This window comes from Prionailurus bengalensis, chromosome B1, assembly GCF_016509475.1.
Source record: "Prionailurus bengalensis isolate Pbe53 chromosome B1, Fcat_Pben_1.1_paternal_pri, whole genome shotgun sequence".
NCBI classification, from domain to species: domain Eukaryota; kingdom Metazoa; phylum Chordata; class Mammalia; order Carnivora; family Felidae; genus Prionailurus; species Prionailurus bengalensis.
Genome location: NC_057344.1, coordinates 128,315,835 through 128,340,654, shown reverse-complemented (window position 1 = coordinate 128,340,654; position 24,820 = coordinate 128,315,835). Strand labels below are relative to the sequence as shown.

General features: G+C 35.1%; 1 protein-coding gene across 1 annotated transcript in view; it reads left to right on the top strand.

Annotated features, from left to right (window-relative positions):
* Nucleotides 1-24,820, top strand: part of GRID2 (glutamate ionotropic receptor delta type subunit 2) — a 1,450,102-nt gene that overhangs the window by 1,075,425 nt on the left and 349,857 nt on the right. Inside the window, exon 9 of the mRNA XM_043572183.1 lies at nt 6,086-6,187. Coding sequence (XP_043428118.1) covers nt 6,086-6,187 — 102 coding nt within the window. The remainder of the gene's footprint in view (nt 1-6,085; nt 6,188-24,820) is intronic.

Here is a 24,820-nt window from a genome sequence, read left to right as displayed (position 1 = left end):
AAACTTTCAGGTGATTCTAATATGCAGCCAGAGTTGAGAACCACAACTTTAGAGGCATGTTCCCTTACTGAAACCAGTAAGTGACTCCGAATGATGATGCTGAACCAGGAACAACAGTGCTGATTATATAGGAATGATAATAATAAACATTGCATTAGTCTTCATGTGCCAGGAATGCTTCTAAATATTTAACATATATTAAGTCAGTTAATTGTCTCACTAACCCTATGAAGAAGCCACTTTTATTATTCCCGTTTGAGAGGTGAGAAAACTGAGGCCCAACAGCACATGCCCAGCAGGTATCAGAGCAGGTGCCTGAACCTAAGCAGTCTGGTTCCAGAGTTTCTGATCTTAGTGTCTATGATCTACTGCCTCTAAATATAGTATAATAATAATTTTACACCAAGAAGAACGATAAAAAAAGGGAAACTTATAATTGTAGAGTATTATTAAATCAGTCAAATGCCAGTTGATAACTGAAGAGTGGTTATTATGGCTGCATAAAACATCTTTGAGCTATTTTTTCGTGTGTGTGTGTGTGTGTGTGTGTGTGTCTGTGTGTGTGTGTGTGTGTGTATCTTCTCAAGTTGCTGTTTTGTGGAAATCAGCTAAATTCATCTTATTGCACATAGTATAGAAATTTTGTTTCCGGCATCAATACAGGGAAATGTAAGCAGTTGAGTCAGGTGATTTTTTTTTTTTCAAAGACATTTTCTCCTGAAGGAAACTCAAGTGCTAAGGCTATTTCATGTAATCTAAAGAAGGTCTACTACTTCATGATAATGACCAAGCTGTAGGAACAGAATCTTAGGAGGAAATAATCATCCCCAAGGGGCAAGTCCTGCAAACTTAACCTGTTTTACAGGTGGAAATATCACACACACACACACACACACACACACACACACAAATATTATTGGAGGGATTACTGACACACTACATTCCTGTATATATCAAAGAAAAAACATTCCCGTTTACCATTATGAAACATGCATCTGAGTCAACCTGCCATATGTATTTTTTTACACACTCTATCCCATTACAGAAGTAATGTCGACCAAATAAATGCTGTGCATATCTACATGGTTAGCTCTCAGCTACTTTGCCTGTGCCTCATTCTTCCCCTTCTTTCCTCTGAAGGCTGAGAAAGCAAATAAAGGAAATGTAGTGGCTGGCAGCACACAGCCTGCGGTACAGTGGGTATTTTGTATCCTGCAGCTGGAGCTTTGGTACTATGGCCAGGCTTCGTTTGTTCCATATGAATACAAGCTACTAAATGTAGAGAATCCATTTGGCATTCAATTAAGAGCTCTCTTGACTCCTGTTATTAAAGCCTATAACTATTAAGCGTAAAATTAAAGTTGAACAGTTCAGCTCTTTTTGACATTATAACACCGCCTGAAAAATAGTGATGCAAAACCAAGTCAAACGTCATCCTTTAAAGTCCATGGACAAATGAAAAGAGGAAATATTGAAGGAAAAGAGTAAATATCTAAAACTTGGTCATTTGCTAATGACATAACACGTGATGTTAGAAACGTATTACTGTTCCCATGCAAATACAGCAACCATTTTGTTCAACACAAGATACTACCTTGATTTTAACAGAGAGCTACAAAATTATTATTGCTAAAGCTCCAGTGAAGGAAATAATTAATGCATTAAGCATTTTTAAGGTTTTAAAGTGATTTTAAAGCAATAACCAAAAAATACTATAGGAAATCAATATACCGTAATTGAAAGGAAATTGAATTGGTCCTTATTTTTTAATCCCTTCTAAATTTTCTCTAGACTGCCAGGCCATGGGAGATAGTGAATCTTGTTTTGCCATCAGCAGTATGACTTTCTGTAAATCTCATGTGCTGCAGGGGCCACTTTTATTATTTTTTACTTAGAAAGTGCTCAGCTGAATAGATAGTATTATAAGATTTTGTGTGCATTATCTATATTAGTCCCTGGACTCATTGTTATAAAAAAAAAAAAGAAGAAGAAGAAGAAGAAGGAAAAGTAACAAAAACAAAAAACACAGCCAAGCACAAGCAACCTTCTCCACATATCCAGAAAAGCCAAGTTAATAGAATTTCAAACAATGAAGCCACAGAAGTTCTTAGATAAGCCTCACGCTTGAATTTAAATGGAATTCTTCTATTTTTTCTTTTTTTTCTTTTTAATCAAACACTATGCCAGTCAATCTTACTATGCTGCAAGGAATATGACCCATTGTAGATACAAATTCAGTTTGAATTCTGTGTGAACTTCACTCATTTGTATTGCTTATTATTGGACGGAGCTATTACAATCAAACAGAATAGCTTGAAGGGAACCTCAGGGAGATGAGTGGATATGAACAGAAATTAAAGAATCTTAAAATTTGAAAAATCCTTCAAAAAGATGTGAATAATCAACATTTTCTATGTGTGTTGCTGTTGTTTCTTTCCTCGTTTATCTTCAGTATACATTTGGAGAAGCATCAACACACCTTAAGATAAATGAAATGCATCCCACACTTATCTTTAGTATGTTGGTAACACAGAGTAGAGATTTCCAGAAATATTTTTGAGACTGTCTTGTCCGTTTAACTTATCTACTCCTTTCCTTATTCTACTCAACGCCTCTGGATGGCTTAAGTGAATAAAAGCACACTGGAAGGAACACAGCCTCTCAATCCTCAGTTTTCTCTTCTGTAAAATGGAGATAATAATGTTACCTTTCTCACGGTGCTGTTTTGAGAACTAAATTAATCAATCTAAGTAAATACCTTGAAGGACTGGCATATACTATGCACTATGTGCACATTGTATTTCTTTAATAAAAATGGTAATTGTGATGATTTACCTTTTAAACTGTATTGCCAAAATGTGAATTCGCTAGCTGTTATAGAGAGGCAGCTACTTAACAGTTCTGAGCTTTCATTTTTTTTATTATAAAATAGGAATAATATTTTCTATACCTACCTCAAATAGATCATATTTATGAAAACAATTCATAAGCTATAAAACAGCACTGCAATTGAAGCACTGGAATCTGGACTTTTAAAAGCACTAGTTTAGGGGCACCTGGGTAGCTCAGTCAGTTAAGCATCTAACTCTCGATTTCGACTTCAATCATGATCTCACGGTTTGAGTTTGAGTCCTACATGAGGCTCCATGCACTGACAGTGCAGAGCCTGCTTGGATTCTCTCTATCTGTCTGCCCCTCCACCACTTGCACTCTGTCTCCTGCTCTCTCTCCCTGTTCCTTTCTCTCTCTTTCTCTCTCTCAAAATAAATAAACTTAAAAATATATATTAAAAAATAAATAAAAGTATTAGTTTAAATCCTAGTTTCATCTCTTAGTAGTAATGTGACTTTAGATGAGCCCTTAGTTTCTATGCCTTGTTTTCTATTGTTATAAAATAATAATTGTAACACTACCTTCTCATGAAGTTTTTTTTTTCATAAAGTTATTTTGAGGCTTAAATGAGATCATGTATGAAAAGCTTAGTATCAGGGCTAACACTTAGAAAGTATTCTGAAAAATGTAAAAGAAATAGTTCTATTCAATATAAGAAATAAGTATTATTTTAATTTCTAAATAATTTTTTGTTATGCTCCATTTCGATATGTGATAAGTAGATATATTTTATTTCTAGTTTTCAGATAATCTGTATTCTAAACTTTCACTATCTCAAAATTCAGTCTCTGAAACTCATAGTTCTTGGTGTCCATAGCTAATAGCTAACATTAAGTGTTAGAGTTTATGCATATGAAGGAAGAACTGAATTAAGTAAAAAGTGTCACCAAACCTGAAATCCAGACTGCTGTTATGATGAACAGGAATAACTTTACAAGTGCTATGATCAAAGGACATGTGAGTCAGATAGCAAGAAAAGAGAGAGAGAATATAGAAATGGGAAAGACCTTCATCAGGTAGAGGAGACAATGATGTCTTGTAATATATATGAGAAAGAAGAAAGAATTTGGCCACATTTTTTTGTAGGTGAGAAAAAACATCATATATGGTCACATCCTATATGTGTATAAATAATGTTTAAGTTATTGTCCAGGTCTGAAGACAAATGCTTTCTTATTGTTATTTCAAAAACCCAAATGTTTCAGTGCCTTAGAACTTTTAAACCATTGACTATATTTAGTTATGTTTAAAGGAAGACATAATTAAGAAGAAGCTGGAGATTATATATTTTTAAATATTTGTCCAGAGCATTGTTGAAACAAACTGCTGAGCGAGTTTTGTTATTCCAGTGGTAAATATTTTGACCAGTCCATATACCAAAATGCTACGATCAAGTTTGCATTAATAGATGGCACTTATTCAGGCAAACCGACAGTCAATTCACCAAGGCAGACAAAAAAAAAAAAAAAAAAAAGAAGAAATCCTTATATTTACTTTGGCAGCTTAGACATGTTTACCTTGAACAAGATGATGTCCTAAAAGCTATCCATTAAGCTTAGAATTAAGTAATAGAATTGTAGAAGGTGGATAGTGTGCTAGGTCTCCACTTAACGGTTGTAAATCACTGTTTCCGCCAATATTAATTCATCTAAGAAAATAAAATCTTGAAAAGTTACTAGAAAAAGCGCACATCAAGGAATGTAATTGGGCATAGACTCTGGTTGACCTCAGAAGAGAACAAAAACTCAAAAGAAATTTCATAAGGTTTTAAATGTGACGAGAGGACCACAATATCCCTGATAATTAGACTTTCAACACATTTGGATTTGCTAATGGGATCTAAGTTCTAATTAGACTTTTTAGGTAACTAAGAATGGCATACCATTGTATGGATTTAATGTGCTTTTAGAGTTGAAACCTACAATTAGCAGGCTTTTCCAAATTCTTTTAATACAGGAAAAGCTGGCTTTTTGTTTATATTGTGACATACTTTCTCTTTAGATCTATGCACATTTCAGGTTTCTTAATTAAAGCCCTTTTGGGGACTCACAGAGAAACTTGAGTTTTAATAGGAAGCACCTAAATCTTTTATTTGTGAAGGAGACTTGCCAGTTTGTCAACAACTCTGGAAACCACAAGCACAATGCAATACGAGGAAATAAATCAGCTTTCAGTAGGAAGCCACAGAAATAACCAGGGCTCCCTGTAAACCATTCAGTCAATCAAAACAGTCTCCAAATATGACTGAAGGTCTGTTACATTTTTAAAGCATGCAAATATGGATAGGTTCCCAAAAGTGAAGGCTCGTGGATCTGGTATCAGAATTAATAGCATGGCATTTCTTCCCAAGATGTGTATTATAGCATTCTTTGCAGCTTTGCTCACTGAGTTATCTTCTAATTCAAGTCACAACATCTCTTTTTTTTTTCTCTCATTTCTGAATTGAGAGTCATCAATTTTTATCCCCTTGTGATTTAGAGGCAGTGATTTTAAAAATGGTAGCCCTTAGATTTGGATATTACAAGAGATAAGAACTGCATGAGGATGTAAAATTAAATCAGTATTTGGAGTGTAAAGAGCAGTGAATCATTGCAAGACTTTAAGGGAAAGGCTGCTGCCAAAATATCCCCAGGAAATTGATAGCACTGACAAAAAAGGCAAATTATATTGTTGTATGTACTATGAATATTTGAAAACAACAAAGCTATATCCATGACTTTTTCCCTCAACTAAAAGCAGTAACCCTTCTAACCGTATTAAAAATCTTGTAGTTGTTCTAATAAAAGCAGTGTAATATCTAATTAAAACCATTGAAATTATAAGAAAATCTAACGTGTGCAATAACTGATCTATTAGAACAGACATTATACTAAAATTATATGCACTATTATTTTTCCAATTAGTGCATAACTGGGATTGAGTTATTGGTGTATTTATAACTCCTTGTTAAGTCGTATGTCCTCAGTGAGTCTGCTAAAGCATATTGGATACTGTCATATGCCATAGAGTGATACTTAAAGGCAGGAAATGGAATTTCTGATTGCTTCATTTGCTATTAAAAGGAAAAACCTATGCAGGACCCTTCCTGTACCAGTTATTCTGAGGGACATCACACGATTTTCTGAAAGATCTTTGCCGAGGTGATTGGATTGTTCTTCAGTGGGGAAAGTGACCAAGCTATTTCATCTTTCAGCTTGGGTGCTGGAATCCTGTCACAGGGCTGAACGGGTCACTGACTGACAAGAAACTGGAGAATAACATGCGTGGAGTGGTTCTCCGTGTGGTGACTGTTCTGGTAAGTCTTATCGGAGCCTTGTGGTTTTGGCTTCTAGAAGTTACTGTATGCTTTGTTTTTCTATGTTTTATTAAGTTGTGCCATCATCTTAAAAGAGCATTTAACAAATCCTGACTATGCTTTCTAAGATATTGCAACGATCATATTTTCCAACCTTCAATTTATATGGATCAGAGTCAGATTTTTGCAAGCTTTACTTTTAATTGCAGTGCTTTCGTCAGTAACTTTCTCAGACACTTTAGGCCCAATTTCCATCCTTCTGCGGTTTCCTACACATGGTAAAGTCAAGGTCTCCCTCAGGCATTCTCTCACTGTAAGCATGCACAAATGAGGGTAATCATGCCAAACAAGGGTAGAGTTGACCAAATGCAGTAATTTAGTAATACTAAAACATTGGCAGAATACAGTGCTTTTCTAGGAAGAACCTACTTCAAAGAAAGATCATCCAGTTGTTTAATAAATATTTATTGAGAATCGACTGTTTTCAAGCTCAGTGCTGATTACTGGGGACATTGATGAATGAAGAAATAAATGTGATTCTGTCTTTATGAAGCTTACCAACTATTGATTTTGTGAGTGTTACATGTAAATTCTGTGAACTATACATATAAAATAATTATTACAATTACATTCACTCAGAAAATCAAATGATAACTATTATCATTATTCTGTATATTATTTTCTCTTCTAATATACATAAAAAATTACATGCTGGTAGAAATATTTTAACCAGCAATATACTCAAATGGATACTGTGTAAATAGCCATACAGCAGGAAGATATGAATTTTCCCTTGCTATTTCTGTGTGTTTAGGTTTATGCTACTTTATAGTAAATTTCAAAATGTCCATAGTTGTGAACTTTTTCTTCAGAAAAGCCTACTTGTTTTTAAACTTGAAAATTTTTTTTTCTATAGGCTAAATTATAGAATTAGTAGATGGAAGAAACACAGTCTTTTTGACAAATTGATGCCAACTGAGTATCAAAGTTTATAACAGCAATGGCTGCCCCTTATAAATTGTTTAATAACAGTTAAGTAGACTCCACATAATTTCATTATTTAAAAAAAGACCTGTGATATTCTCTCTAAGACTACATTCAAATGAGTAGTCTATCCCCCTTTTTGGTACCTATAATTTATTCCTAGTTATTGTTTTGATAAGATGTTTGCTTCTTCACCAAATAATTATATTATGAGTACTTGACAACTTGAAGGTAATGGTGCTTCTGTACGTGCCCAAGGCTGTGTTATGCATATGCATTGATGTGCTAATACTAAAAAAAAAAAAAAAAGACATTTAAAGTGCAGTGAACTATTAATAGTCCTCTCTAGTTATTAACATGAAATCTCAGGAGACAACTTCAATAAAAAAAAAATACACATGCTTTGTTTTTGTCTTTGAGATTCATATTTCTTTTTTTTTTCTTTTTTTTTTTTTAATTTTTTTTTTTAACGTTTTATTTATTTTTGAGACAGAGAGAGACAGAGCATGAACGGGGGAGGGGCAGAGAGAGAGGGAGACACAGAATCGGAAGCAGGCTCCAGGCTCTGAGCCATCAGCCCAGAGCCCGACGCGGGGCTCGAACTCACGGACCATGAGATCGTGACCTGGCTGAAGTCGGACGCTTAACCGACTGCGCCACCCAGGTGCCCCTGAGATTCATATTTCTAAAGCAAGCTAGCTTCATTTAGTCACTAAGCAAATATTAATTTAATACTTTACTATACAATAGGCTCGGTAATGGATATAAAATGAATAATACATATACCTATGTAATAGGTATATATATTCACCTTATAGGTATATTCATACCTCAAGATATACATAGAATCTTGTTGGGAGATGCATATACAAAATAATACAACCAAGAAGTATTAAGTACTTTCTATATGCCAGGTACTTTATGAAGTTTTTTGTCTGTATTATTTTATTGAGTCTTCACAGTATTTCCAAGAAATAGGTAATTTTCTGATTCCAAGGATGAGGAAGAGGAAACTGGGACATACAGGAGTTGATTGGAAAAAAATGTGGAGGATATACTGATAGGAAGTAGCAGAGATAGTTAGGATTCAACTCCAAGAAGTCTGACTGACTCTAGACCTCTTAATTTCTTCCCTCTTAACATTATACTGTACCTTCTCTACTCTTCCTGTGATATGTGTGAGAATTGAGGTATCTATAGGATTTTACTTCACTTGAGAGTTAAAAATCCGTAACTCTGAGTAAGATGACAGTGAGTTTAATAGGAAACCTTCATATGGCCAATTATTTTAAATTCATTTCCAGGCTGAACAAAATGATTGCGATTTTGTGCATGAAATGGTATTACTCCTTTACACAGTGGTAATGCGTGCATGCCCCAGTCTCACCTTCATGACTAGTAATGGTCACTGTTACCTGTAAGAATAGCGCTGCACAGATCCCAAACATGGTTAGTGAGTGGAAATATGGAAACTGTTTCCCCAGGTCCTCTGTGAGGAAATGTGGATTTATCAGTGACGTAAAAGGTCCTTGCACTTGTTACTCTCCCACAATATGCAGCCATTGTACTTAATAGTTTGGTAGTCTTACTGTTTCTTCCCATAATTCCTGTTTGAGTGGAAACCAGCCATGACTTTCTTATTTATTTCCTACAAACACTCTTCCAGTCCAGCTTTTACTTACATGGCCTCACAGGTTTCTACCACCGACACTAAGAATCACTGTCCCCTCAACCCACCCAGCAACTCCAAAATTTTGACTAAATCCTGAAACTTAGATTTGTTTTTTAATAAACTTGATTTGGCCATATAAATGCCACTTTCTTGTATTCCATGTACTTGCTTTCAATGCTCTCAACAAGGGAGAAGGAGGAGGAAGGATTCCTGTGTAAAGCTTTTGAGGGGAGGTCTTTCAGGTTTTATTGCATCCTAATGGCAATCTGATCCCAGTGTGACACATACTTCCTTTAGTGCTGAGGACATTTCTGCTATAATGACACACAGGTTAATAAAATTGATTTTCTTTACCTAAATTTTGAAGCCCCCATTCTTATCACTATTAATGATAGTTCATGGACTTAAAAGGAATAATCTGATAACTTATTTTTTATTTATTTACTTATTTTCAAGTTAGTTAACATACAGTGTAGACTTGACTTCAGGACTAGAATCCAGTGATTCATCATCCACATACATACACCACCAAGTGCTCATCCCGACAAATGCCCTCCTCAATGCCCATCACCCATTTCCCCATCTACATCAACCCTCAGTTTGTTCTCTGTATTTAAGAGTCTCTTATGATTTGCTCTGATATTTATTTTAAATGAAATAATTCAGCACCATACCATGTATGATCCCATTAGAAAATAAATGGTACATACAAATGGTTAATTAGAAAGAGTCAAATAAATTCCTAGGGTTAAAGGAATCAACAAGAGTGTTGAAACACCAGGACCTAGATGCACAGCAAGTCTTGCTTGACTGCCCTGATGGGGCATGAGGAGGAAGTAATACTAACAGATTTAGCAATAGCTAGAACCATGGGAGAGAAGACCGTTCAGTAATAGCTGTGAACTTCCACATGGCAAGAGAATGGAGAAAGTCACGGCCAAACCACAATCAGGCAGTGAGGAAGTGAGAAGAGAGGTTACCTCAATTTCACTCCTCCTGTCTTCCATCCCTTCATTGTTTTCAGTTGAAAATCTAACCAGCGTCAGAGGGCAAGAGAGCCTAAGTAAGGAAGACCACGAAGATCAGAGTGCCAGGACACAAAGCAGGGCAGTGAAAGACATAGTGGATCCAGAGGGGAAATAGGGACAACCAACATCAGCGTCTACTATTTGAAAGGATCTGTTAAAAACTTTAATGTGTCATTTAGTCCTTATCAAAACCCTACAAAAGATGTAGTAATGACATTAGAAGGATGAAAATAGGGCACAAAAATGTTCACTGAATTTCCATGACCATATAGCTAACAAGAGCTACCGATAAGTTTCAAGCCCAGAGATCTGAGTTCCGGAGGCCATGTCCTTAGCCTCTTTTGTATTCTGCCTTAAGAATCAGAACGAACTCATGTTAGGTTTAAATTAAATATAACTCTTGACACGTGAGGGTTCCAAATGTTATGGGATTGATAACTTCGGAGACTATTTCTAAATAGTGTCACATATGGATACCTATAATCAGCCATCACCAAAGCTACATAAATGTCTTAGAAATGGAGGAAAAGATAGAATGAGAATAAATTCAGACCCTACAAGCTAAGTCCTTTTCTAAACTTTTTGTTTTTATATTTGGCCCACTAATCTCTACTTTTTATCAAGTGGACCAAGTGTATTACTACAAGGCACTTGCTAAGATTTGTTTTTACCTTTTAACTTTCAAAATAGTCCAACTGTGGATAACCATAAATGAGCAATTATTTCATTCAATTTTTTTTCATGGCAATTCACAAATTGTTGTTGGAAACATCAGAGTTGTAAATATCATTCTAATACTTACAAAAATACAATGGAAAGAATTTGGCAACAAGTGAAAAGAAAGGCTTGAGAAGCTATGCATTTCAAGATACCTGAAAAACATAAACTGACATTTAGAAGGAGCTCGCTGATTAATACTTATTTTCAATAAGTATTTGGTTTTGCTTAAAACAGACACATGGCTGTGAAACAGCCATGGCTAATGAAACATGAACTCACTCAGAAATTCATTTGAGAAATACTTATTGAGTGCCTTATTCTAGGTGCTTGGGGTACGTACAAAACAGACAAACATACTGACTTTTGGGAGTTCTATTCTATCAGGCATCTTCTAAAGCTGTCAGAATTTTTTTTTAATGCAATACCATTGTCCTACATTAAATATGCAATATAATATTCCTTTGCCATTACCGTAGAAATAATTTTAAAACTTTGTATAAATACATGATTGGAAATTGATGGTAAAGCTGTGGTGGTGATTTCTCTGTATTTTATAAATTCAAAACCATACAATTTTTAACATTTTAATATCTGTGAAATCAGGGTGCATCTTTCAATTAATGGTTCCTTGCAATTATATTTGACAGCATATTTTATCTTTATTTGTGGTAGGAAAACAACTGTACATTTTATAATTGAAAACATTTTAGATTAAATAATATAGAGAGGGTATTTTTATAAAATTAATTAAGTTAATGGATATTCCTGGAAAGTTGAATTCAACAAAACTGGGCAAGAAGCCATCATAAAGAGAGAGACTATTTTAAAGAATTCTTCCAAAAGAAAAGAAATAACATTAGTAAATGAAGCCATTTTTTTTAAAAAAAGGAATAATAGCAATTAAAAAATTACTATCCAAACTAAAACTACCATTAGAGTCATAGCTCTAAAAGTAGGAAATAGAATACACAAAAGCAGCTCATCTTAAACCAATACCACATAAAGCAAAGTCCAAACTATGTGTTGAGAGATGGTAAGTTTCCCCAAGCAAATCACCATAAGAGGGGTATGGCAGGCAGCCACCAACTGAGTAATCGTTTTAAGAGTAATTTCCTTTTCATAAAATGTTTACCTATTATTAGTCTCACTTCTTGGATTTTTTTTTTTCACCAGGCCTTATTTCCCACTGAAAATTTACATGTTGTCTGAGATCAGAGGAAGGTAAAACAAACTATAAACCATTAGCCTTGACTCAAGTATTTACTGAGCTTACATTGTAAGCTAAACATTGTGCTAAATTACAGAGAGGCAAAGATAAGTAAGATACAGTCTCTACTTTCCAGGAACTCTAAATAAACCATTTTATCAAAATTATTAAGTTTTCTATCAGAAAGTAGAACCTGTGTGTGAAGGACGCAGAATTAAATACATTTTTGGAGAGACTGAAAAAGAATAATAAGGTTGAGAGAAATATAGAGAGAGAAATAGAAAAAGACAGATGTCACACTATTTTTATGATCTAATCTCAGCAATGACATCTAGGAATGACCTCATGGCTTTATAGGACATTTTAATTCCTTATTTTGTTGTGTTCTTTCATTCAGAAATCTTTGTAACTCTTTTTTTCTTGTAGTAATTTCATTAATGTTATATTCTCCCTTTCAACTATAAGTAACAATAAGACACAAAGTTTGTTTCACTTAAAATGCCCGGTATATAAAAGTAGATAAAGAACTATTTGTTGAATGAACATATCAAAATATTCAGATAGACTGAAGGTGTGTGTGTGGTGGGGCTGAGGGGCAGGGACTGGAGAGAGAGGAAAGGAAACAAAGGAAAGGAAACAAATTAAAAAAACTGTATGTAATTACAAAAAATAAGAACAGGTGTGCACACAAAACTATTCCTTTGAATAGGCAAGACTATAATTAGGTGGTCTTAAGATTCCTCATTCTTAGATTTCTATTCACTAGGTCCAAATTTCTAAGAGAGATGGCAAAGGACAGCCTAAAGTGACAGGTATTCTTTTTTCAGCGTGGGATTTCATCTGGAATATTTTTCCCTTTATTACACCTTGGTGAACCAATCACACAATTTTGATGGAATGGTGGAGAGACCCCTTTGTTTTATTTACACCCTGAACAAGTCACTAAGCCTCCTGGTTTTCACTGTTCCTTCTGAAGAACATCTTGTTTTCTCATACTTCCCAGATCTCCAAACACCATGGCTAGGTCCATCACTCCTTAGCAGTCAAAGCCTAAATGGATGAAAAAGCACAGCATTCAATTTTTGTGGATTTCTAAGCCATTTACTCCTTCTCCCAGAATTTCCTCCCTCTGATCATCTTAGTGAGGGAGGCAGGAGTAGATACCTGCTACCTCTCTGCCTCCTCAGATAATCATGTCCTCGTGTTCCCATTGTGTCTCCTTAGCTTTTCCAACCATTTACTGATACACTAAGTCAGCATTATTGTATTGATTCAGCATCCTCTCTATGATAGGCATTATGTTAGGTGCTAGGGATGCAGAGGTAACAAAATAGCATGGTTACTGCTGTCATAGAACATGACATTTACTGGGAAATATTGGCAACACCCAAATAAAGACACTAATGAATGGGACAAATGAACTGCTTCTTTGACAGAGAGCTACCTGAGGTGTAGCTCTCAAAATGTGAAGGATCTTTATGTATATCCTAAATGTCTCACAGAAAATCTTTGAGGGTGGAAGATGAAGAGAAAACAAGGGCGACAAGGTGGTTTGCACCTAAATAAAACTCATGTTATATTATTGGACTATTAAAGTCCCAAATCAATAGGAATAAAATCATATAATCTATATGCTATTTGACCAACTATTTACCCAGAAACTCTATAATTTTGATCTGAACCTAAAATTTTACAGGTAGACACAGTATTAAATACAAAGAACTTAAATAATTATTTTCAGAAATCAAAAGAATCAAAGCTATTAAGTCTGTTGACAGAGTTGACACTAGGAAATAAGTTAACCCACTTACAGTGTTTTCAAATAACTACATGCTTTTAAGGTAAAGAAGTAGAAATGTTTAACTCAAAACATCAAGAATCATTTGTATCAGAAATAGCAAGGTCATATGTGATGAGAAGTTACAAATAGTCTTGAATCATTTAATATTCTCTTGGTCTTAGGAGCAGTCATTCTTAGCCCTTTCTCCCCACAATATTTTCACTTACAAGTGCACTGATACTTCATAATTCATTGTCCCACGTTCTGCAGAAAGTATAGAATTAGACAAAATCAGGATAATGGACAAAGAGAAAAAGAGCATGGTATTTTAAGGAAAGGGCAATCCAAATAGAAGGAAAAACCTACCTCTTTTTTTTTTTTTTTCTCTTGGACTGTGCCTCTTCAGAAATTTATTTAACATTCTTATATTAAATACAAATAAATAAATCTAGGGTTTTTAAAATGTATTTTTTAATGTTTATTATTTATTTTGATAGAGAGAGGGAAAGAGAAAGAGCATGCACAGGAGTGGAGGAAAGGCAGAGAGGGAGAGAGAGAGAATCCCAAGCAGGCCCAGCACTGTCAGCACAGAGCCCAACATGGGGCTTGATGTCACAAGCCACGAGATCATGACCCGAGCCAAAATCAAGAGTTGGACAGTGAATCGACTGAGCCACCCAGGAGCCCCTACATTTGTTTTCTTGGGTTTTTTTGTTGTTGTTGTTGTTAATGTTAAGGGATATTGTGACCGATGTGTAGCAAACATATTCTCAATTAGTACAATATACAAGAAAGTATGAAGTTTAGAAGTAACAATTTATGTACGTCAGTATAAGATCAAGGAGTGCACTTATTTTCTTCTGGATGCACATTTTAACAAAAGAGTAAATAATATGTGATTACTTTTCTTACTGGAAGTACTTCAGCCTATTTCATTGCCTTTTTTCCACCTAGTCGTCTCTCCTCAAACACTCATACAAAGCATTTAGCATTTACTACAAAGAGTTCTGACCTTACCAGTCAAAAGATGTCAGTTCAAGTTCCTGCTTTCAATTAATGGATTATTGAATTTATGGAAACCAAGGAGCTATTTTCAACCTCCATTTTTCTGTCTGTAAAAAGGGAATAATGAAACTGGCCTTTAATGAGATCAAATAGGTTTTTATGAGTGAATAGGTTAAATTATGTGAAAGCAGTTAGCAATGTACACAGTGTTTTTTAAATATAAGATGTATTGTGTCTGCAGTAGAACAATGACATGTAAATTAACTGAAGAAAAGAAGAAGTGTGAATGAGTGATCACAAAAGCATAATTAATCATTGTCATCAATCTTTAGATTTGTGTGGGAAATTATTTAAAAGACCCTAAGGTGGAAAAAGACACATAAATTGCAGAATCGTGACTTTTAGTCCCAGTTACTGTTACCTTAATTTGAAAACCTGCTAATGAGAGCCACCACAACTCTCCTGCTAGTGAAGTTTGTACTTTGTAGAGAAAAAATGGGCAGTAGCAACAAAAAATACCTGAAAAAAAAAGCCCCAGATTGTAAACTGTAAACATTTCTGGAAGTCTGTGTATCTAATTATATTGTCTCATAGGAAAATTGTGTTTGATTCCAAGTTAGCTTTAAATACATTCTATATTAATAGATAACCTAAAAAAAAAATGCCTTAGTAATAGCCCTGAAATTCATTGTCCTCATTTTTTTGCTGAAGACATAGCCTTGTTTTTGCTACTGAAAGACCTTCATCATTTTGAACCCCCACAGAGATTTAAGCTTTCTTGAGGTCTCAGCTTGTCATCCTTCTGAGACTAGAGGCAAAGTTAGGGGCTGAGAGAGTAAGTGTGACAAGAGACTCCACTGGACAAGTACTCACAGCAGGCAGGTGGCAAGCTCCATAGCTCCTACAGCAATGTCTGAAGAGAGCTCCTTTGGAAGAGTTAATAAATAATGCAGTTTGGTTCAGGGCTTCAGGCAAAAATGGCATCTCTGGCTGGGGAAATTTCCAGTGGAGAAGTTCCACCTCCAAGTTGGCAGAGTGAGGAGTTCATGGACCCACTTCCTAGCAAAACAGCCAAAGCTTCAAAAAATTAAGCAAGTAAACAAATAAACAAACCAATAAATAAAGTCATTTAAAGTCTGGAAATTTTTCTAAGGGCATACAGAAAATAAAGTAACACTTATTCAAGAAAATCTAAAACTCAGTAAGAACAAGAGTCTGTGGCATCTGAACGTCATCCCACTCCTTCTTCTTCCACCTCACCCCCTGCCCTACTTAATTTGATGGAAGCTCCACTCCAAGCTGTTATCCCAAGAAGACAGGGTTCTCCTGCCCCTAAATTCCCAATCAAGAATTATTTTATCTGGAGGGACAGGCAGTTAGCATCTCTTGTGCCTTCCATCTCCAATCTGAAGAGGCTAAATTCCTGGTGACAGTGGGCAACATTTTGGGGGCTCTCTTTCTCCATGTAGCTCCCACCACCAGGATGCAGGTTTTGCTGCAGGTGTAGCAGGCCTGGAATACTGGGACCTTGATCTCTATCACTCCAGCTTGCTCCAAGGCCAGAGGTTCCAAGCCAACAAAGGGAAGTAGAGAAGATCAGAGGCTTCCACCCAACCCAGTACTCAGGGTAGTGGCACAAAGAATTTGCTTAGGGAAGATACAGTCCATAAGAAAAGAGAGCACCTAAGCATTCTCCAATTATTTGAAACAGTATAGGGAAATTAAGTCTAATGCTCTTAATTAAGAGCAACAAGCTAAGTTATAAGCCAACTAGTTCACCAGTGAAAACCAGGGAAAGAGATAGCTAAAAATAGACTTCCTGGAGTCAGAATGAATTTTAAAGTCTGACTTCAAAAATAAAATTTTGTTCAAAGAAATGAGCAATTTTTGACCCAGGACATTACTGAAAACAATAAAGCAATCAGCCAGTGATTCATAGAGCTTAATGACTATAATGAATATGACACAATATCTATATGGACACAAACATTCTCAAAAAAATGCTAGCAAACTAACTGAAGGAACATATAAAAAGTGGAATTTATCCTAGGAATGCAAGATTGGCTCAACTTTTGAAAATCAATGTAATATATAGCATTAATTAAAAAAAAAAAAGAATAAATCCACAAAGCCATCTCAATAGATGTGGAAAAAGAATTTAATAAAATCGAACACTATTTTATGATAAACACTCAATAATATGGTAATAGAAGAGAATTTCCTCAACTTGGGAAAGAACATCTATAAAAAAAATTCATCAGCTAATGTCATATTACTGGTGAAAAACTAAAAGCTCCCTCTCCTAAGGTCAGTAACAAGACAAGGATATCAGTTATCACTATTCTTATTCAATATTGTTCTGGAAGTTTTAGCCAGCACAATTAGGCAAGGAAGTTAAATAAAAGGAATAATATTAGAAAAGAAAAAGTAAAACTTTCTCTATTTGTAGATGACATGATCTTACATATAGAAAACCATAAAGCAAAGTGTGTCCATACACACATACACATATGCACACTGTTAGAGTTAATAAATGAGTTCAAAAAATTTTTAGGGTACAGATCAATGTACAAAAATCCATTGTATTTTTGTATACTAGCAATGAAAAATATAAAAAGGAAATTAATAAAGCACTTCCATTTAAATATATCAAAAACAATAAAATAAGAATAAACTTAACAAAATAACTGCAATTTTTGTACATTGAATGCTTTGGAACATAGTTGAAAGAAATTAAAAAGTTCTAAATAAATGAAGAGATATTGTGTGGTCATAGATTAGAAGCTCAATATTGTTAAGATGGCAACAATCTCCAAATAGATTTATAGATTCAGTGAAATTCCTATCAAAATTCTAGCTCCTTTTTTTTTTCCCATAATTAACCAGCTGATTCTAAAATTCATGTGGAAATGCAACGGAACCGGTGTAAGGGGAAAAAGGCAACAAAAGAAAGTCGTGAAAAAGAACAAAGTTGGAAGACACACCTCTCAATTTCATAACTTACTAATAGCTATAATAATTAAGATAGCAACTTATTAGTTAAAGATAGACATTTAGATCAGTGGAATAGAACTGAGAGACCAGAATTAATGCATATATCCATGGTTAATTGAATTTAAACAAGAGTGTCAAAACCGTTCAATGGGGAAAGAATAGTCTTTTCAAAAACCATGCAAATACAACTAGGTAGCCACATGCAAAAGAATGAATTCAGATCCCTACCTCAAACCATATATAAAAATTAACTCCAAATGGATCACATACACTTAAATGTAAGAGCTAAATCTATATAACGGTTATAGGAAAACATAGGTGTAACTTTAGTAACTTATTTTGGCAATAGATTCTTAGATATGGCACTCAAAGCACAATCAACAGGAAAGTAAAATGTTCGATTTCATCAAAATTAAAAACATATACTTCAAAGGGCAGAATCAAAAAAGGTGAAAAGACAACCCACAGCTTGATAGAAAAATGTTTGCAAACCATGTATCTAGTATACATAAACAATAAAGTTGGAATGGTTCAATATGAAGAAGAAAAATAAACCAATCAAAAATAGGCAAAGGATCTCAACAGACAGGTTTTCAAAGAATGTGTATACATTGTCAATAAGCACATTAAAAGATTCCCAAAACTATTTGCCCTTGTAGAAATGCAAATGAAAAATATAATGAGCTACCACTTCACACCCTCTAGGAAGGTTATACATCAAAAGGACAGGTATAGCAATTGTTGACAAGGTTGTGGAAAAATTGGAACCCTCATGCATTGCTGGTAAGAATATAAAATAGTGTAGCTGGTTCAGAAAGCAGTCTGACAGTTTCTCAAATGGTTAAACACAGAGTTATTATATAATATTCCACTCTAGATATATGCCCTGGAGAAATGAAAACTTATGTACACACAAAAACTTGCACACAAATATTCATAGCTTTATTAATAAAGCAAAAAAAAAGGGGGGGGGGAACAACTCAAATGTCTATCAGCTGATGGATGGATAAATAAAAGCAGTATACCCATAAAATGGAATATTATTTGGCAATAAAATAAAATAAAGCATCAGTAACATGGTACATGGGTCAACCTTGAAAACTATGCTAAATGAAAGATTCCAGTTACAATAGATAACATATCATATGATTTCCTTTATGTGAAATGTCAAAAATAGGCAAATGTATAGGCATAGAAAATAAATTAGTGATTGCCTAAGGCTGGAGAAAATTAGGGGGTTGGGATATAATGGCTAAGGGGAACTTGTTGTCGACTCTGGGTCTGGAGTTCTTTCTTGTCCATCAAGAAAGCGGGACGCAGAATTAAAAAAGCAAGAGATGGCTAATGTCCAGGAGAAGACAAGAGCCCTGATTAAGGGTCCTTCCTCCTTTTTTATTAGGATCAGAAGGCTTACAAACATGGTGATGGACATGCACAAAGAGACAATGAAACTGTGAACATTAACTCCTGGGCATGAAGATCTGTGGGGTTAGGGGTTTGGGTTAATACAAACCAAAATCCTGGCACCAGGGCAGAAGGTTGTTTACAGCAGACTTGAGACACCACCTCTGTTTACCTAAACTGGTCTAGGGGACAAGAAAGACAGAGCATGCTACCTCAGGGTCAACAAGGCACCTGTGTTTTGCTAATTAGCTCTGCTCTGGGCAACTTTGCCCTGCAGTGGTCTATAGCCCTATTTACCTGTTTACCTAATTTGATCCTTCCTTTCTGTGAAAGCAGCTTTCTGCTATTGTACTAAGTTGGGGGTGTTTCTGCCCTGAATACCTAACCTTGTTTACCTCATATACCTTTATCCTGTACTGAGGCCTTTGTCCTTCCCTATCTATACTGGGGCCTTTGCCCTGCCTTGCCTATACCTATTTACCTAAACTTGTTTACCCAAACTTGGGTGTGAACGTCCCATGGCTTTCTAATTCTTTATGCCTTGTTAACCCATTGGTGCAAGCTCAGGGAATTCCTAAGTTTATTCCCCACAGGAACTGGAGTTCTTTGGGGAATAATGTTCTAAAACTGATTGCAGTGGTAGTAGCATGTCTGTGAATACATTGAAGCCACTGAATTGTGAACACTTTGAAGTGAATTATATCTATGTATATTATATCTCAATGAAGTAATTAAAAAAAAGAAAAGAAAAGAAACGTCTGGAACCGGTTTATGTTGAAATCCCCAGTTCTCCAACTCTCTGTGATTCTATTTCTTCATCTGTAAAATGGAAATAATATTATCTACCACAGAGAGCTGCTATGAAAATTAAGGGAATTAATGCATGCAAAGAACAAAGAACTTACAACAGCCTGGCATTAGGAAATATATGTGTGTGTGTGTGTGTGTGTGTGTGTGTGTGTGCTAGTTCTTTTTATGCACAGAGGGTTAAGGGAAAACATAAAAGAAGCATCCAACTCCAGCACAGTGGGAGAGGCTTAAAGAAAGGAAGACCAAATTAATTTTGAAAGATGAGCAAGGATTATCAAGGCATAAGTAGAAGGGAAGGTGTATGCCACAATGTAAAGAGTATATGTAAAAGTATGCAGACATCAAGAATTTAAAGTATCCTAAAAGTAAATATGAATGTTTCCTGAAATAAGTGAAATTGAAATGCTGAAAATTCCAGCAGCCTGTGTGTAAGTTATTTTTTTTAAGAGCCCCTTTGGAGACAAGTCAATTAGAAATTTGCTTGTGAAAATGAGGTTAGCATGATATAATTTAGATAAGGTGCATCAAGTTAAAGATACTATCATTACAATTTTGATCTAGCCTGAAGTTTAGATAAAATGGTTCTCATTTTTGTTATGGAAACAGTGTAATCAGTAAACATAGCTCCATAATGTACACATATTTTGTTGTCTCTTCTGCTGATTGTACCCATCTTATGTGAGAGAAAAGGGAAGAATGTGATTTTTATAAACAGACACTTGAGGATTATACGCTAATGATGGCCTATGCACCTGATGTAATTTATAGTAACATGAATATGTGTTCACTTCAGTACTGACTGAATAAAATCATCATGAGAATTGATGCATGACAATGGCTTGACAATATCTTATTCTTTCTCATCACACCAATTTTTAAGATGATTGCTGTCATGCAGACATGTGTGAGTATCACTATTGCACTGAGAAACTATGTATGACTGGATGTTTTTCCTTTTGGAAGCTGAAACCTGAACTCTCAGACTTGTGCTTGCCTTGCCAGCACATCTACTGAACTCTCGGACTTAATAATGAATAAATATTTCAGAGATGTATTATATAATTTACTTCTGAAAAATAGATTTACTAGTTGTTTCCAGGTGTTTAGTAAGATATTGACAGTCATTTGCAAATTCAAAGATGTAGACCCAGTGGGTCTATATAACCTCCATAATTTCTGCAGTATTCTAAACAAAATTATATGAACTATATTATACTTCACTTTCAGAATTGCATTATACCACTGTATCTGAAAGAAGCTCAAATGTCAAGGTGACTTTGATGTTTTAAGTTATCTTTCACCAATTCAATGGTTTTAAGCATAGTTACAAGAACACAAGACCAGTCCTTAAATAGAATTCCTCAGAAATAAACATAAGTATAAAAATAAAAACTAGAGAGATGGTTCTGCTATAGAGTTTACTCTTTGGAGTTACAAAAAGGAATCTATTAATGACTTAATAATCATTAAAGCTTATAGATAATGTTACCAGCTAACCCTTAGACCACACTTACTAAAAATCTTATTCTTCATATTTTAATATCTCCTGCTTTCTTGGAACCCTCAAGATTATTATTTACATTTTCTTGATATGACCTAGACTTATAGCTAATTCAATAACTTCTTCAAGAGGCACCTGAGCGGCTCAGTTGCTTGAGCATCTGACTTCAGCTCAGATCATGATCTCATGGTTCAAGGGTTTGAGCCCTATGTCAGGCTCTGTGCTGACAGCTCAGAGCCTAGAGCCTCCTTTGGATTCTGTGTCTCCCTTTCTCTGCCTTCCTCTGCTAACCCTCTGCCTCTCTCAAAAATAAATAAACCTTAAAGAAAAAAAATTTTTTTAAATAACTTCTTCAAGTTACCTATATGGTAAAAACTAAGCATTGAATTTGTGTTTGTCTGACTCCCTAACCACCCATGATAGAGGAACAAGTACTAGACTAAATTGTCCTTCTAAACAACTAGAAAACTGAGCAAAGAATGGAAAAACCTTCAAGCATTGGTTAGCAGGTGAAAAAGGATTTTGATTACTAAGAGGTTAGAAACAATTAAATGATCCCAATAATCACCCCAGATTTCTGGCTGGTGAGCAATTTCCATACTAGAGGCACAGGAATAAATCCAAACCAGAGCTTGTCAGTCTCACTGAGTTTAGAAATTAGAGATATAAGTTTGGGAAGGCTGAGGTGGTTGGTAATTTAGGGACATGCTCTGGAATAGAGGGAGCCACTGAGGAGGTATTAATACTTGCAGAAATTCTGAGTCTTGGCTGAGTAATAGGTTGTAAATGCATATGGAGAAACTACAGAGCTGGGCAAAAAATGAGAGGAAGCAGATCAATTCCCATAACTCACATATGATGTAGAGACTTTAGAAAAAGATTTCATTTGGGGTGGGGGATCTTTTTCTACCAAGACTTTAAAAGGATATATGAAAAGCATGTGTTTATCTTTGAAATATGTAGCAATTAATAGATATTTAGGTGAACAAAGTTAGATAGCTATAAAGTGGGATAGTCCTATGTATCTTGTTATATTGGTGTCTTAAATGTTGCCCTGACCTCTCAAAAGGTCCAGCTTCTTATCAAGAAGATAATATTTCATCTGCCATTTTGAACTTTAATAGCATGTTGATGGTGCTGCTGTTTCATAGTTGACCTAAATTAGCCTTGGATAAACACATGAAAAAAAAAATCACAGGAAGTTGTCTTTGCCTATGTTTTAGAACGCTTCCCAATCAGTAAGGAAAAGCAGTTTTGAGTTAAAATGTAATAATTAGATTTATGTTTACAAAGGAAATAAATTTTGAGAAAACCTAGCATGCTTCCCCAGTGCCTCTCAAAGAGCCATGGAGTTGGATGGCAGCCTTTCCAGTGAGGGGCTAGACTTTAAGTAGGATTAAGATTCTTTCAGGGACACAGGAACAGGTTTTGACCAATAGGGAACCATTTATCAAATCGGTATCCGTTGAACTAAATGGGACCCTAGGGTAGTCTGAAATGAAGAGATACCTCCAAAAAGCATTCAACATGGGAGTAGCTTACTCATCTGTCAGCTTCCAGAACACAACCAGCTATTCAAATTCAGCTCCCTCCAGGGAAGCAGGAGTCAGTCAAGGAGAGAACCACCATACTGCATCAAGGTCCCAGAAATGGAAAAGTTGGTCAAGGAAAGGAAGGCAAATGCATACTCTTTCAGAATACACCCCTTGGGTTTTTTAATGATCGGTTGGAATACAAAGAGGTTTGGGTTTTAAGGTGTCGTTTCACAGCATCTCCATGTAAACTGTGTACTAATTATTTTAACCTGGAAACAGAAAGGCAATCATGCTGGAAACAGAGCTGTGATTCTTACATGTTTAAGATCTTTTAGCCAGAATTTCAGGTTCTCTGGGTGATGGAAGTTAGCATGAGAAAATGAACTTTATATTTTTTTAAGGGTTTTTTTTCTTTGGTAGACATTATTTTATTTATTTTCATTTTGTTTTTCTTCTCTTTTTAAAAAATTTTTAACCATTGCTAGTGGCATGATATGTGAAATGGGAAAATGAAATGTTCAAACTAATTTTTTCCCACTGATTCTTATATAGAGTAATGTCTTCCACAGTTAAGTTAAAAATAACACGCTGTATGTTGTTCTGAGCCACATATAATCTCCAAGACCATGGTCAATAAAGCACTCAAGAAAATGAAGATTTGAAGCAGAATGGTCTGAAGTCTATTGGGGAAGAAAGAAGAAACTGATTAGCATTTGAAAGCAAGGTCTTTTACTTTTTTAAAAGTCAAGGAGAATAAAAAAGTGATCACTCATCAAGAACAAAGAGTTTGAAAAATATCTCACCTTTGTTTTATTAGTCCTTTCAAATTTTAAGAATGACCTTTGGTTATCAACTCCAAGAACCAAGATGCATTTTAATACACATAGGGTTGCATTTGGGAACACAAACCTAAGACGGTTTGTGGAATGCAAGAATAAATAGGACCAATGCTTATTTTTTGACATTCCTAAGTGACTTTTGCTCTATGAAGGATGTCATAGACAGGATAAGTGTTAGGGCTGGTTTAGGCTAAGTATTCTGATTTATTATACACTAAACTATAGCAATACAAAAAAAAAGTTTTCTACATCTTTATATTTTCCAGTAAATTATCAGAATCTCCCTCTAATTCCTTAATATGTGTCTCCATAATTAATTCAACCCTGTAATCCATATCCACAACCCTGATAAGAGCTGGCACAGAGGTCATTTTTATGTCTTATTATTATTTTTAATAACATTTCAGGTAATCTTTTTTATATGCTTATTAATTTGTGAAACAGAATATTGTCTTTGTAGCTTTAAGTTCAGACTTCTCTACATTTTGTAAATCCCCATAGATTTGTTTCTTTCTTTTAAATATCAGCACCTTTCTGCTTTCTACTGTTATGTTTCTGCCCTCTATGCAGGAGATCTTTTCTTTTAAGCTTCCCACTGTGCTTCGTAATAAAATCAAAAGAAAAAGGTACATCCTTCAGAAAGCGTTCAGCTCACTAGAAATAGAAAACCTGTCACCTTATTCTTAAAACCTTAGATCAGGCAGGCCAGTGGCAGAAATAGTGAGTACATTTTTCTACAAAGGATATAGAATGGGCCTAGAGAAATTGTTAAGTGCCTTGTTCTCTCCAGATCTCCTTTTAGGGAAGAGACCATCTTTGTTCAGGAAAAAAAAAAACAAAAAAAACAAAAAACAAAAAACAAAAAACAAAAAAACTTGAGACTGATGGGAGAGAAACTTTTCCTCCACCCTCTTAGGTTCCAATGAGGGGGCCTGTGAATTAAGGGGCAGTAGGCAGATTAACAAGGAAAGGCAGATTTCCTTCAAAAGGCAAATTGAAGGCAGATTTCCTTCAAAAAGGAAAGAAAGGAAGGGTCTATTGTTTGTTTGTTTAATTCTAAAGGGAATGAAAAGTCTGTCTCCTTCCTGGAATTTGCAAGAAACTCCCCTGGAGGAGGGTTAATGGCAGTTGAAGTTTCAGGGGGCTCTGCTTTA